Source organism: Myxocyprinus asiaticus, chromosome 46 (assembly GCF_019703515.2).
Source record: "Myxocyprinus asiaticus isolate MX2 ecotype Aquarium Trade chromosome 46, UBuf_Myxa_2, whole genome shotgun sequence".
Lineage (NCBI taxonomy): Eukaryota > Metazoa > Chordata > Actinopteri > Cypriniformes > Catostomidae > Myxocyprinus > Myxocyprinus asiaticus.
The window spans coordinates 15,169,167-15,185,416 of NC_059389.1; the positions used below are offsets into that span (position 1 = coordinate 15,169,167).

At 36.4% G+C, this 16,250-nt stretch overlaps 2 protein-coding genes across 6 annotated transcripts; one reads left to right on the top strand and one right to left on the bottom strand.

Annotated features, from left to right (window-relative positions):
- Window positions 1-388: 388 nt before the first annotated feature.
- Window positions 389-2,041, bottom strand: LOC127436125 (UPF0235 protein C15orf40 homolog). Its single transcript, XM_051690072.1, has 4 exons — window positions 1,446-2,041; window positions 1,159-1,255; window positions 942-1,069; window positions 389-651 (listed from the first exon to the last, which is right to left on the bottom strand). Exons 1-4 carry the CDS (start codon window positions 1,719-1,721, stop codon window positions 559-561), a joined length of 594 nt encoding a protein of 197 aa, XP_051546032.1. The 5' UTR covers window positions 1,722-2,041; the 3' UTR covers window positions 389-558.
- A 309-nt stretch (window positions 2,042-2,350) lies between these two features.
- glsl (glutaminase like) lies at window positions 2,351-16,200 on the top strand. Of its 5 annotated transcripts, XM_051690068.1 has the most exons (22): window positions 2,351-2,490; window positions 2,583-2,706; window positions 3,210-3,310; window positions 4,724-4,791; window positions 6,592-6,685; window positions 6,832-6,964; window positions 8,425-8,491; window positions 8,608-8,720; window positions 9,599-9,728; window positions 9,888-9,955; window positions 10,974-11,137; window positions 11,310-11,368; window positions 11,462-11,506; window positions 11,597-11,655; window positions 11,760-11,826; window positions 11,926-11,976; window positions 12,049-12,225; window positions 12,672-12,803; window positions 13,548-13,640; window positions 13,740-13,801; window positions 15,402-15,542; window positions 15,647-16,200. In XM_051690068.1, the coding sequence occupies exons 2-22, from the start codon at window positions 2,642-2,644 to the stop codon at window positions 15,741-15,743; spliced, it is 1,986 nt and encodes a 661-aa protein (XP_051546028.1). In that variant the 5' UTR covers window positions 2,351-2,490; window positions 2,583-2,641; the 3' UTR covers window positions 15,744-16,200. The 5 variants fall into 5 exon arrangements, with proteins under 5 accessions (XP_051546028.1, XP_051546030.1, XP_051546027.1 ...); XM_051690067.1 differs by lacking the exon at window positions 2,351-2,490 and having other exon boundaries at window positions 2,504-2,706; XM_051690070.1 differs by lacking the exons at window positions 2,351-2,490; window positions 15,647-16,200 and having other exon boundaries at window positions 2,499-2,706; window positions 13,548-13,645.
- The last annotated feature ends 50 nt before the right edge of the window (window positions 16,201-16,250 follow it).

Sequence of the window (16,250 nt, forward strand, 5' to 3'; positions counted from 1 at the left end):
CTGGCTTAATAGAAAATGTCTGATAACCATACTCATTTGGTTCTCTTTAATAAACATATTTGTCACTGGCAGAGGACCTCAGGTGCTGTAGTGGTCATTATTATTTGTATTTTTTTTTTAAAGGCAGGATAATTGCCCTGAACTTTAAAGCCTTCAAAATGTCACTGCATGTGTGAGAGAAAAAAATATATAATGGACTGTACTAAAGCAGTGTAACTTTACATTTTGTTTACAGTGTACCCTAATACTGCAACATGCTTATAAAATGATAACTGACCCATCATTATCCTTTTATAACCATGTTTGTGGTTGCATTCGACATTCTCAGCATTGCATCGTCATTATAACACAAATATGCACATCATTTGAAACTGCTAAATAGACAAAAATAATTTAACATTTTATTTGATGAACCTGGATATTTGAGTGAATATGATACCTTGTACCTGCAAACTGTGACACAAAGAAAATGTCATTGATTTATTTTATTTTTTTTCTCTTGGGTTAAAGGTAACCTGGATCGTTCTGCTCAAAGGAAATAGACAAGTCATATCAATATCATCCAGTGGCCTCTCTCCTCGGTTTCTCCAGGATTTCCTCCTGGCTGGCAGCTGCAGCCACCTGGATGAATTTTTCCCTGGATTTGAAACCCTATGGTGAGATTGAAACCACTAATTAATTATTCAGTGGGGTTCAAAAGGCTGAGTCCACATTAATAATCTGGGATTCAAAATCTAATTTAAACCTGGAAATAAACAGAAGGTTTTAGGATTTAGTAAAATAATAAATAATAATGATAATAAGAAGAAGAAATGTTCAGACAAAATGAATAAGAAATATTACTATTTATAAATGTATATATTTAAGTATATACAGGGCAGAAAACTTCTACATAGCTACTGTATGTTGGTGACACACAGTGAGTGTATGTGGATGCAGACCTTCTCTAAGAATATTTCACTCTTCTTCAGCTGCAGGACTTTGGATAAATAGCGCACCAGCTCCGCATTGACCTCTCCGTCTGTCTGTGGTGCGACAATGGCGACACCCACCGCCTCCATTGAGACATCTATCACAAAACAACAGGGGAGATTATGCATGCCTCATGACACACAAGGGCTGGATTATTTCTTTATTTTCATATTTATAATATCTAACCTGTGATTGCATTCTGTTTGGCCCCGGGTTTGGCATGTATCACGATTGCAATTTCACCGCCGGGCGGTGTCTCCGGTTGCTTTGGGTAGCTTTTGCTCTAATAGAGGAGGAAAATTTAATATTTTAATCTCATTAAGTAACGTAATTAAATTATATTTAGCGCGAACATGACCGTAAAGCGCATCAGAGCATCACATAGTTACTTAAATGGAGTACTTGAGATATTATTAAACAAATATATTAATCATATGCATGAAAAACACAATGTAATATGTAATGAGCCCTACCGTTTTGTCCTTTTTAGGCATCGTGTTGTATTGTGAGTAAACGCCCCTATTAGAACTGTGTAGCGCGATTTGCCTAGTCAAAAGCGTCCGACTAAACAATACGAGGTGTAAAAGTGGAAATGAAGATATTCGTATAATAATGGAAAATATTGGAATGCATGAGCTAAAAGATATCAAAATATTCATACAAGGATCGTGAGAGAAAGGCATAACTTCAACTTGCTTGTGAAAACAGCAGTTCACATCGCACACGCATGACAAGAAATGTAAATACATTTGGAGCGTCAAATAAGCGCACTAAATGCGCAGAAAAGGAAAAAATATTTAAAATAAGACTTTATTGGTTCAAATATGATGTTAAATGTACATTTTTATTTACTACTACTACTTCTTATGATAATAATTGGCTAATAATAACGTATTATTATTCATATTATCATCACCACCTACAGCAGTTGCCTGTTTCTCTTGTGTATTTGGCTCTCCTCTTTTAAGACAGCGTTATAAAAATGCTAAATATTGAATACTTTTTAAAATCCTAAAATTAAATATTTGTATTTAATCATGATTAGCCTATTATTATTGTTATTATTATTATTATCATCAGCAGCAGTTGCCTACTTGTAGTAGTAGTAGTAGTATTTTCTCTTGTGTATTTGATAATAATAAAATAATTATTAGAAAACATATTAATAATTTTGGTAATATTGTTTATTTATTTTCTTTAATTATTGTTATTTAATATTTATTTATTTATTTTACTATCAACAACAGCAGTTTTGTACTTGTAGTAGCAGTAGTATTTTCTCTTGTGTATTTGATAATAAAATAATTATTTTAAAATATAATAATTGTTGTTAATATTATTTATTTATTTTCTTTAATTATTGTTGTTTAATATGTATTTATTGATTTATTTTTATTATCAACAACAGCAGTTTTAAAATTGTAATAGTAATAATAGTATTTTCTCTTGTATTTTTGGTTCTCCTTTTTTGTTACAGGGTATTCCTTTCCAAAACAGTAATCCCTCCTCCAAGATACAGTTAAGTTCCTCCTATTTTTATCCAGCTAAAAACTGGCTATTTACACTGAGACGGGCTCAAACTCTTTGTCTGACTGTGTGCACTGCCAAAGACTCATCTGCACAGTCTCCAGATGTCGGACAAACGACGTGGATTTCTTAAGACTCAGTGATGATCGGAAGTTTTATCATGGAGAACAACTTCAACCAAGAAGCTGAGGAAAATCCTCATCTGTGGTAAGACATTTTTTCCTTTAGAATATACAGAAGTCAATTATTTTTGTTACTCCAAAATATATTGTCATTAAGCACTTGGACAAATCTTTTAGATGAGCTGACAACTGATAGCAGATTCAGAACTCACACAGATGTTTCTCACAGCTGAACTGCTCTTCCTGACTGGACTTGTCTCTATAGAGACAATCTTGCTTTGATCCCAAGGTCCTATTTCAGTGTATCCACAAAAAAGTTAACTTTCAGAAATCATAATCAAGTAGGATATATATATTTTAATGCCTAAAGGCAAGTTCCCTGTTGAAAAAAAAACATGCGTGTCTGGCTTGCTGGTTTTAGACACTTTCTAGGGGTTTTGGGCCAGCTAAGACCAACAACAAAAACATTGGCTGGATAAACTGGTAAAAGCATACTTTTCAAGTAATGCATACTTAAATACTTTTGGTTATGCATACTTGAAATGAAACAAAAAACCTGTGCGAGCAGATAATATTTTTTTTTTCTAGTTTCCAGAGAACACCATCTCTTAGACGCAAATGGAGAAAACGTTATGGAGGCCTTGATGGTAACAAACTACTGGAGCCAAACAAGGAGGAGGACACCAGAGGTACATCTACAAAACATTACAACATTTTAACATTGTGTGGCTGTGCACTCATAGTAGCCTCAGTTGTTATTGCTCTGGGAAAGTGTTCCCATTTTATACTGATCATGGTTCATCCAACACCTCCCAAATCCAAAGTCTAACCACTGTGAGAGAGACTGCAACACTGATCTCATATCAGCTCTGGACAACTTTCACCAACTTCAGTGCTCAAACTAGGCCAACTGAATGGGACAGTTTTGAAGACATTCTCATTTAACTGGGCTTGTGGTCTGCATCTGGGCCATAAAAAAATGTGCAAAGGCAGAGGGTGTGATTTGGAAAGAAGTGATGTGGCATTTGTTTTTAGTGTGACTGAGAAACACATCAGCAATATAAATCTTTTGAACCTTTGTTACATTGTTTCCTCTTTAATTTACATTGATTTGTAATTGACTGTAAAAAAACATATATATTTTAGTATAGAAACGAAGATTGCATCAGCACTAGTTCAAAGATATGTAGCTAATCACCACTCAACTGTCCTCAGAAAGCTGATGACATATTATGAAAGAATTTAATTTAGTGGAATAAAACTCTAAGGGGGAAGTTTGTTCTGCAAATTATACCACTCAAGCTGTGAATACAGTCCTTTAACAAATTTTTGAGCCTAGTTTAGACAGTGATGGATTTCATTCCAATATGCCCTGACTGTTTTGTAAACCATATTTATTTTATGTGGGTTTCCTTTTAAAGAAACCTCATTCGGTGACTTCTGTGTTTCACATTAAGGAGTGGTTGTGCAGTCTGCATAACTTTGTCTAGTATGTACCACCCCAACTGGGCAGAAAATCAACTTACTGATAAGAGGAGGATGTCTCTTTATTATAATAATTTTACTCACAATGCTTTAAATCTACGATCCCTCAAAACTGTGCAAAACCCTGTTGTTACAAAAATTGTTTACATGTCTACATGCTCTTCATGCTGTAGCCATCTTGTACATATATATACAGTACATATTTATATACGATTTAGTTTATAGGGTTTTTTTTTTATTATTGAAGATTGTGAGTAAAAATAGAAAGATTGCAACCATCCCTATCCAAAGCACCATGTTTTCAAATGTTTTAGCTCTCCACTCCAAGAGTGTTACTGTGTGGTATTTGCTGAGGTTTTGGGCAGAGAGGACAACACAACACAAACAATATCTTAAACCTGCTGGGAATTTAGTGTCCTAGATTCTAAAATAGCCTCATGTACATTCTTTACTGAGGCAATGCTTAACTTAGTGGTTTTCAGTTTTGAAAATCCTTTTTAAATCTTGCACTTACAAATAAGCACTAATCTTAATCTTTAAACCTCTCTCTAAAGTCAGCAAAGGAGTATCTTTCTCATCCTGGATTTTTATTCTTTTTTTCGCCCCAACTCATTTAGAGAATGGAGAGATGACAGATGCTCTCCCAAAGAAGAATGCCAACCCTGTGAAGTTTACTGCAACTCTGGTACAAGCTCGGTCCTGTATTACTCCCTTAACCACACCCACACATACACAGTACACTATAAAGCAAACCTGGGAGTGGAGACTACAGTATAATGACCACCCTGGGGTGGACCACAATTATTACAAAAACTTAGCAGTACAATATCAGCACCTGTCAAGAGATGAGGGACATTTCAATAGTTCTGGACTGTTTTACTGCTCTCTGAAATAGGACTTTTAAACTGAAGTGTGTAATTTCTTCAATGTTAAAACTCTTTCTGCTATCCCAGCTTAATATGCAGAGACAATTAAAGAGATAGTTCACCCAAAAATGAAAATTCTCTCATCATTTACTCACCCTCATGCCATCCCAGATGTGTATGGCTTTCTTTGTTCTGCTGAACACAAACAAAGATTTTTAGAAGAATATTTCAGCTCTGTAGGTCCATACAATGCAAGTGAATGGTGACCAGAATTTTGAAGGTCCAAAAAGAACATAAAGGCAGCATAAAAGTAATCTGTTGAGTGGTTAAAGTGGTCCAGTGGTTAAATCCATGTCTTCAGAAGCGATATGATAGGTGTGGGTAAGGAACAGATCAATATTTAAGTGCTTTTTTACTATAAATCTCCACTTTCACATTCTTCTTCTTTTGTTTTTGGTAATTTGCATATTTTGTGCATATCACCACCTACTGGGCAGGGAGGAGAATTTATAGTTAAAAAAGGACTTAAATGTTGATCTGTTTCTCACCCACACCTATCATAACGCTTCTTAAGATATGGATTTAACCACTGGAGTCTTATGTATTACTTTTATGCTGCCTTTATATGCTTTTTGGACCTTCCAAATTCTGGTCAACATTCACTTGCATTGTGAGGATCTACAGAGCTGAAATATTCTTCTAAAAATCTTAATTTGTGTTCTGCAGAAGAAACAAAGTTATAAACATCTGGGATGTCATGAGGGTGAGTAAATGAGGAGAATTTTCCTTTTTGTGTAAAGTATCCCTTTAAGTAAGTCGTACAGTAGGTTGATTTCTCCGAAAAGTTTAAACTTTTGAGTGTCCAGACCAGCCCAACATAGCAACATTGGCTCAACAAATAGAGTTTGGGGCAGGACGTTTTGTTTTTCTGACCAATTGCAGACTGCGCAGTGTTTGGGAAACCAATATTTATTTCAAAACAAGCATTATTTTTGCAATTCCCTTTGGTGACGCTAGTGGCACAGAAATTACACATTTTAAAAATACCTTGGAGTTTCAGTTGACATTTCAAAAAGTGCTGCTTTGATGTAATCACAGAGGAACTATGTATTGGACATAGAAGATATATTGTCTCCGTTGCTGAATGAACTTAGCATAACATGTCTGTGCAAAGGCAATAAGTAGATAATAATTTAATATGTACTTCACCTGTTATAAAATACCAGCCCTCCAGACGCTGTTTCTGCTGTGGGCCAACATCTCACATTTGTTGGCTGCCATGCTGACATGAGAGGGTAATATGTCTCAATATGTTTCCTTGCAATGCTAAGCACCTGCAATTAGTTAGACATCAAAGACACGTCTGGCACCAGCATTAAGGACAATTTACTGTGTACGTTGTATTTCATCAGGCTTCAAAAGCTGTAAAACACTTACGAATAACACAAAAAAGCTAGTTCGCTTTTGGTTAAAACAAACAAGAAAATATTTAAAAGACAAAATCTGAATCGTTTATAAAAGATAACACTGTTTGCTTTATAGTATATTTAGAATAGGTATGTAGACCTATATTTAGATAAATATTCGCAACTAAGCTTTTAATGTTTTTATGTTACTAGGAAACAAAAGCCCCAGGGAACATTCCACAATCAGTGCCAAGAAATACCTTTCCATCCCAGAGGCCAGTCAATTACGTTCTTCCAGGCTCCACAGGTGAAAATAAAACAACATGTGCACTTATCTCCAGTGGCACACATTTCATACTGTTCAATCCCTGTCACTTTGATGTACCTTTGTACTTTGTTCCTTTTGTATAAACTATTAATAAAATACTTAATTAATGCCCATTCTATTCATAGGCTTGTCATCTTTAATAAGCAATGGAAGCACAAAGAGAGCAGTACCAGAGCAGGACAAAATTCATCAAGCCAGCCAACCATGGCAAAACTTGGGCCAACAAGAGGCCCAACAAGGTCATTTTAAGAAAAAAGTGTGAGTCTCAAACATACATTGAAATACATAAGGGCAGCTTTTGCTTAACATAGGCTATGGACCCTTTTCACATTTCCTGATTTGCAATGTGAAAGTAAACTAGAGCAGGGTGAACTTCTATAGAGTGAGACCATAGCAAATATTATTTTTGCGTTCCCATTTCCTCCAACAAAGTATAGCGTTCAATGTACATTAAATTGTTGAAAAAATGTCAAATAAAAAAAAGTTTGCTAGAATTACGCTGCTAAATGAAGGCAGAAATGCATCATCACAGTCTGTGAAAAGGATCCATAGGCACAGTAATCAGAATTTTTTCCATTCAAATGTAATTCATCCTAATTATGTAATTATGCTTCAAACTAAACTATGAAGGGTAAATTTACCTAACTGTTACGGAATTTTTGCGATTGGCCTTTCAGCGCAAAAACCTGCATCTTATTCACTGACCACTTGCAATTTAGTTTAAGCAGGTGTAATGGTGGCCAGCTGATAGATAGCTGTGCAATGTGTATAAACCTCACTCTCCTGACCTCAAGAGATGCACTAGCGACTGACGCTAGAGGCTGTAGCCTTTAGCCTCCTTGTTAGCACACCCGCCTCCCATGCCGGAGACACCAGTTCAGGTACCATACGGAGCGGGTAGAACAGGAGTGTCACAATGGTGCCGTGACCCGGATGGGAGTGAGGTTTAGGGGGGTGAGTGTAACGGTGGCCAGTGATAGATAGCTGTGCAATGTGTATAAACCTCACTCTCCTGACCTCAAGAGGCGCACTAGAGACTGACGCTAGTAGCTGTAACCTTTAGCCTCCTTGTTAGCGCACCTGCCTCCGATGCTGGAGACGCCGGTTCGAGTCCCATACGGAGCGGGTAGGATAGGAGCGTCACACAGGCGCAATCAGTGCTGAAATAGCACTGCGTCTTTAATATTTAAATGAAGTCTTTGACAATTCTTTCCACGTAGACACGCCTCCTTTTTATGTAAATTAGGCTCATTACAGATTATACTTCATTCACAAAACTCCATGCTATTTGCCCACCGCAATTAACATCTCGCTATAACCGCCTGAGGAAAGCAGTCGGTAAACGTATTATTTATTTATTTTTTTATAACTATATAGTACTCAAACCGGCTCGCAAGATCGGGATTACTTTGGGCAAATTGCGTTTAGCACAGACATTGCGGGTTTTGGCATGTTTGCAGCATTGCCTTATTTGCATAATTTCTTTAGTGAATCAGGTGCTAAACCAGCGAATAAAAAAAATAAATAAAAAAACTCATTCCATTCTTAGTAAATTCCCTGCTGAATATCTTTCAAATGGTATATATATCCAGTTTTTCAGTTTAGTGTGCAATATGCATCACACGGTCAGTAAACAAAAATGGTTGTCTAAAGCTGAGTTTATATTTACACTGACTGTATTTACTTTATATATGTTGTCCAAATTGCTTTCCCAAAAGGGCTGCAGATGTGCTCTTTGATTGTTTTGCCTCTGGGGGAAGAGTCAACACCAATCAGTTTTTTGAGGTACTTCAATCAACAATACTTGAAATTCATCAATGCCTAATATACATTTAATGACGTGGGTTGTAAGGGTTATCTGGGGATCTCCGTGTGAAAGGGGCTTGTCTGTTCTTTGGTAGGCTTTGTGGAGCTCAGGAATCATTCGAACAGATCCACGTATTAAAGACTGCTACAGCCTGATGCGAAAACTGCAGGAAGCAGATGGCACAGTTGACAGAAGCACCTTTCACAGGCCAGACAGGATTTTGATATCTAGAGTCTAATTTAGAGCATCTTAAAGGAATATTCTGGGTTCAATACAAGTTAAGCTCAATCGACAGCATTTGTGGCATACTATTGATTATCACAAAAATCTATTTTGACTTGCCCCTCCTTTTCTTAAAGCAAAAATCTGGTTTCCTGTGAGACACTTACAATGAAAGTGAAAGGGGCCAATTCGTAAACATTAAAATACACACTATTTAAAAAGTATAGCCACAAGACATAAACAATATGTGTGTTAACATGATTTTAGTGTGATTAAATCGCTTACTAACCTTTTTTGTGTAAAGTTATTTCCAAATTTACAACTTCGTTGCCATGACAATGTAATGCCAACAAACCCTGTATCCCTAAAATGACTGTAAAAATTGCGATTTAAACTACTTTACTGCTCAAAATAAAATTTAATAAAATTATAAGCTTCACATTTCTGCCTTTAAACCCTCCAAAAATTGGCCCCATTCACTTCCATTGTAAGTGCCTCACTGTAATTTCGATTTTTGCTTTTTTTTTTTTTTTTTTTTTAAGAAAAGGACGAGTCAAAATTATTTTTTGTGGTAATCAACAATATGCCACAAATGCTGTCGTTTGAGCTGAACTTGTATTGAACCTGGAATATTCCTTTAAAGGGAAAGTTCACCCAAATATGTAAATTGTGTCATTATTAATTCACCTTCGTGTCCTTTTGTGTCCCAACGAATAAAGACAGTCATACAGGTTTGGAACAACATGACAGTGAGTAAATGATGACAGAATTTTCATTTTGCTTGAACTATACTTTAAATAACATAATAAAATGCCCCTATTCTTTTGTGTTGCTAATATGCTTCCCTTCTGAATGTCTTGCAGATGTGTTACCGGCTTTGTGTCTATCGTTCTGAAGGCATTACAGGGAAGATTTGTCATTCCAGATTTTTCAACTTTCGCAGAGGAAACTCAAAAGCAGTTTATTAAATGTAAACAGCTGTCTTCTGTAAAGGTGTGTTAAATCTGTTTCTGTCATTGTTGCTATTTCTATATAACAGTCTAATGGAAGACACACTAAAAAAATGCATTAAAGTAGCATGGGTTATTTTCTAATTGATTGTTTAAAGAAAAATATCACAAAATGACTCACATCCTGAGTATCTCTGAATAGGAGAAAGATCATGTAAAAGAAAGCAGCACACAATGGGGGATTTCAATCTGTACAGTGGATGGACAGAGGTACTGAGATCCCTCCATTTCTTTTTCAAATGAACATCAAACCATTTCATGCACTAAGCAATGCCATTTTTACATGCTACAGAGAAGCTTTAAGTATAGTTATAATTGTTTAGGTTTGACATAACCAACATACTGATATTGTACATATGCACCTACAATCAAAAGGCAAAATAATGCATGACGAAAGAAAAAAAAATGCTTTTAACAACTTAGGAGTTAATTGTATAAAACCAGTTGGTCAAGAGGTAGTAATTTTGATTAGTGATGAAGAAGACCCACTTTCAGATCCTGACAAATTTGTAATAATAATAAAAAAAAAAATCCAAGCTAAATTGCAACTGAACTTGACAGCCAGTGAACACCAAGCATTCCTGTCGTATTGGAAATAGCAGCTTTTGACATTTTGATAATAGCTCTTTTATGTTCCATGGGAGAAAAGTCTTTGGAGTTTCAAGGGACATGAAAGTGGGTAGATGATGACACAATTATTCAGTTTAAAACAAGTGATCTGTGGAAGGTGTGACTCGGTTAGACTGACCAAATTTAGACATGTGAATTTTTTGCCACAGTTTTAGACGAACACTTTTGGCCAAAGAGCTGACTGTAATTCCTCCTAGAGCTTTCAAGCTATATCCACCAAATTTGGCACAGTATTTCAGGCCGTTGACTTAGTAGGCTACATTTTTCTAAATTGGTCTATGCAGTCAACTCAGAACACCTTAACAACCACTGAGCATCACTCTAGAAACCACCAAAAACGTCATCACAACCGCCTAGCACCCACATAGCTTTCATCCTTCAAATCTCTTTCTTTAAATTGCCAAATAATTAAACTAAGGCCTAAATAACTTTCAAACTTCAAGGCTTTTTCCAACTTTCAAACTAGGCTTTGTTGAGCCAACATTAAAATTCTCTTTCAGCACTCAACTTTAATGATATGTACAAATATGACTATAATACTCAGACACACCTGCCTGTTGAAGTTTAGTTGAGATGCTCTTGTTTTTTGGACCCAAAGACTTTCTTTAGGAGACTGGGCAGAACCTTGCATTCTTGGAGAGATATCTTGGCCTCTCATATACAGTCTTGCAGTGGACCATCAAGGTGCTGACTATGTACACAGATTTGTGGGAATGGAGGAATACTCCAAATATGAGTCACCTTTTACCCTAACCAAGCAAGGTAAACCAGGTCATTTATTTACACACATTCCACTACACTTGATTTAGGCCTGGTTCTGGACTTGAAGATTGATGTTCAGTTCAAAGACTTTTTGGTATTCACTTCAAAGATTTTCAGGCGCAGCAAGTGCTTCTTAAAATAAACATGTGTTACAAACCTCTTCTGTTTGCAGGTGTACCACACAGTCCACTGATTGAGACAGGAGCCATAATCAGCAGCTCGTTATTACAGGTAGCATTTGTTAACAGCAAAAGCAATATTCACATTTCAACATTCACAAAATTCACTAGAAAACAAATAATTTTATTGACTGTCCTAAAACAGCTGGCAACCAGACCAGTCACGGAGGAAGAAGAAAAGTATGAGTCTGTAAGCATTGCTTTTATAGTTAGCAGCAATGTTTGATAGAAAATATGAAATACAAGCAATCAGTTTTTATCTTTAACTATTTTCACACAGGTTCTGAATATCATCAGAAGACTGTGTAACAAAGAACATGCAAACTTAAACTGCACAAGGTATGTAATCTAAACTGACGTTTTTATGAAGAAAAAAATTATTTTCGAATTGTGCTGTTCTGTCCATTTGGTGACGATTGTGACTGTCAGCATTGCTGTTGCAGCTATCAAAACTTGCGAAAGGACATTATTCGACTACACGCCCTTTCGTTTTACCTGCAAGAGAAGAAAGTTAGTTCCAGATAATTCCATGTAGAATAAAAAAAATATATTTTTGCATTCAAAAGTGTCCGATCAACTCATTTATTTTTGGTAACTAAATCCTTCCAGTGCTTTCCAGAAGGTGTGGGGATCAATGCCACGTTGGATTTACTCTTACAGGTATTCAGCTTTACATACTAGATTCTTTATCCAGGTGCATTCAGAATTAAATGTTAATTTTGCACATCTCAGTGTTTATCGACAGAAGTCACTTGCGAGTCTGGAGCAGCATTGGCGGCGAGTCTAGCTAATGGGGGTCTGTGCCCTCTGTCAGGTGATCAAGTACTGTCTCCTCACGCCATCCGCAGCACCCTTTCCATGATGCAGGTGGCTGGCATGAATGATTATTCAAGGACTTTCCATTTCAGGGTGAGTTCTATGAAATGCTGCAGTGGTTTGTGACTAAGCTTGTAAGTAATGAGTCATATTTTGTTATATATTGCAGGTTTAGGATCATTTTCATGTAATTTCCGCAAATCTGCTCCCACATCTCTAGGAGGATTGTTCAAATAATTAATTTGCTCCCCTCTTCAAGTAACTAAATAACTTGGCCTTTTCCCTGCCATGTTAATCACCAATAATGCTAATGATTTTCAATAATGAATAGCAGAGGAAGTGTCCATAAATTGAAAAATACTTAGTTGAGAATTATGTATTACTCTACTGCCCTCTAATGGAGAGAGTCTAGGTTTCTCTATATTACCTGTATTAATGTCCTACATAGATGACTTACAATTTTGAATGTGTATAGTTCATAATGGCTGGATTTTTAGGCTGGATAATATAATTATATTCAGTTTTACTCTGCAATGCAGACATCTGTACCTGGCAAGTCCAGCCGTTCTGGTTTGGTGCTAATAGTGGTACCGGGAGTTCTGGGACTCATGTGCTGGTCACCTGGACTGGATTCCAATGGGAATTCCTGGAGGGGTGTCCATTTCTGTGAGGTAAATGCAGTATGCCCATTTTCAAAGAGTCAAAGGGATAGTTCACCCGAAAATGAAAATTCTCTCATCATTTACTCACCCTCATGCCCTCCCAGATGTGTATGACTTTCTTTCCTCAGCAGAACACAAACAAAGATTTCTAGAAGAATATCTCTGCTCTGTAGGTCCATAAAATGCAAGTGAATGGTGACCAGAACTTTGAAGCTCCAAAAAGCACATAAAGGCAGCATAAAAGTAATACATAAGACTCCAGTGGTTAAATGTATATCTTCAGAAGTGATATGATAGGTGTGGGTGTGACACAGATCAATATTTAAGTCCGTTTTTACCTTAAATTCTACTCCCTGCCCAGTAGTTGGCGATATGCAAGAATAATGCTAATCAGCAAAACAAAAGAAGATGAAAGTGAACAGTCATAGTAAAAAAGGACTTAAGTATTGATATGTTTCTCACCCACACCAGTCATATTGCTTCTGAAGACATGAATTAAAACACTGGAGTCAAATGGATTACTTTTATGCTGCCTTTATGTCCTTTTGGAGCTTCAAAGTTCTGGCCACCATTCACTTGCATTGTACCTACAGAGCTGAAATATTCTTCTAAATATCTTAGTTTAAAATAAATTTAATACACATCTGGGATGGCATGAGGGTAGTAAATGATGAGAGAATTTTAGTTTTTGGGTGAACTATCCTTTTAAGCTTGACTTACTAACATGGTTGCTAATCTTCTGTTTTGTCAAAGGACCTGGTTTCAACCTTCCAGCTGCACAGTTTCGACATTAGGACTCCCTTCAGACAGGTGCTGTCCTACAGACAGTGGAAAGTGGAGTCAGAGGTCTGGTTAGATATTTAAGTACTATTTAAATAAGTAATACAAATTAATGATGCTGTTGGAGATATACAAGTAAAGATATATTTCTCTCTTGCATTACAGGGATACCAAATCATGAATCTCCTCTTGGCTGCTTATAGAGGGGACATGGTGTCTTTGCGCAGGTAGGGTCAAGAGGGGCATTCGTAATAACATATTTTCCCAATGTTGAGAACATCAGTATAATCTCACTAAACATGTTCAAATCATATTTCACAACAAAATTAAGAAATTAATAAGATATTTTATTTTTGCATCATGAATTTAAAGCCTATTTGTGGACTATAAGTGTAATGTGAGAAATCTCATTCTCTTTATTGTAATGCCAAAAATAATCTTTTTTTTGTTTTTTTTATTTAAAGTTAGGTATTATAATGTATTTTTTATTTATATAAAGTTAATTATGTATTTAAAGTATTTATAAATCATAGTATCGTGTTGTACTGCCTTTAATTTATGCTAAATTAAATAAAAATATTTTTTTCTGTAATACAATGTAATTACTGTTTTGCACTATTGAAAATGTAATGAGAATCACCTTTCAGTATAATGGGAATTTTAAAAAACATTTTCTTTATGCAAAACATTGTTTATTTTCCTTTTTCCTTTATTTTAGGGTGAAATGTAATCTGAATTTTTTTATTATTATTATTAGAGTCACACTGCAAGGCTTTTAGCACTGAATTAAATATATTGCTGACCTCCACACCTGGAGTCCTAAGTTTGAATCCAGGGCGTGCTGAGTGACTCCAGTCAGGCTTCCTAAGCAACCAGTTGGCCCGGTTGCTAGGGAGTGTATAGTCACATGGGGTAACCTCCTTGTGGTCGCTGTAATGTGGTTCTTGCTCTCGGTGGGGCGCCTGGTGAGTTGTGCATGGATGCTGAGGAGAATAGCGTGAAGCCTCCACATGCGCTAGGTCTCCACGGTAACGCGCTCAACAAGCCACGTGAAAAGATGCGCGGATTGACTGTCTCAGATGTGGAGGCAACTGAGATTCGTCCTCCGCCACCCGGATTGAGGCGAGTCACTACGCCACCACGAGGACTTAGAGTGCATTGGGAATTGGGCATTCCAAATTGGGGAGAAAAGGGGAGGAAAAAAAGTATATTTCTGACTTTCCTAACCCTTCCTCCACCCTGAACTTATATGGTAAACTGCATTTAAAAGGATAATTCACCCTAAAATGAAAATTCTCTCATCATTTACTCACCCTCCTGCCATCCCAGATATGTATGACTTTCTTTCTTCTGCTGAACACAAACAAAAAATTTTTGAAGAATATCTCAGCTTTGTAGGTACAATGCAAGTGAATGGTGGCCAGACCTTTGAAGCTCCAAAAAGCACATAAAGGCAGCATAAAAGTAATCCATACAACTCCAGTGATTAAATCCATCTTCAGAAACAATATGATAGGTGTGACTGAGAAACAGAACAATATTTAAATCTTTTTTTTACTTTAAATCTCCACATTCACTTTCAGATGTGAAAAAGTGAAATGTAAAAGTGAAAGTGGAGATTTATAGTAATAATAAAAAAAAAGACTTACATTTTGATCTGTTTCTCACCCACACCTACCATATCTCTTCTGAAGACATGGATTTAATCACTGGAGTCGTATGGATTACCTTTATGCTTCCTTTATGTGATTTTTGGAGCTTCAAAGTTCAAGCCACCATTCACTTGAATTGTATGGAGAGTTACGAAGAGTTATTCCACTTTCCTAGATACCTTCTGGCAGGAGCAGATGTGAATACTGTGGATTATGATGGACGATCAGCATTGCATGTCGCAGCCTCAGAGGGACGTCTGGACGTCATCAAGTTCCTGGTGGAGAATGCAAATGCAAACTGCACACTCAAGGACAGGTGATATTATGAAGTTGTGTATGATGTGGCACTTATGTTTTGAGCATGTAGCCTTTACAGAATCATTAGGACTAATCTGTGTTCTGGTGCATTGATATTTACAGGTGGGGTAACACAGCTTTACTGGAGGCCATGAGATGCAATCAAGACCCTGCCATCCAACTTCTGAGAAAGTACACCGATTATGAAGAGAGTTTATGATCAAATATTAAAAATACATTGGATGGGATAGTTGACCCCAAAATGAAAACATGCTATTTCAAACCAGTGTTACTTTCTTTCTGCTGTGGAACAAAAAATGGACAATGTTAGCCTCAGTCACCATTTACTTTCATTGCATCTTTTTCCCATACAATGAAAGTGAATGGTGGCTAAGGCTAACATTCTGCCTAACATCTCCTTTTGTGTTCTACAGAAGAAAAAAGCAATATGGGTTTGGAACTACATGAGTGAGTAAATAATGACAGTATCTAATACTTTCAAGGTTCACATAGAACTACATTTTATTCAGAACGAAGAGGAGGATACTTCTCTACTTGGGTAGAAAACATTAGCCTGTATTGCTGGCAACAGACCCAGTCAACCACTCACTTATTAGAAATGATTAAAAGAGAAATAAACCTTTTTTCTTCAATAAATGCTTGAATAGAAAGTTCAAGTTCAAGTTTACTGTGTTTACTGATTCAGCACTCAAACATAAATGTTTTA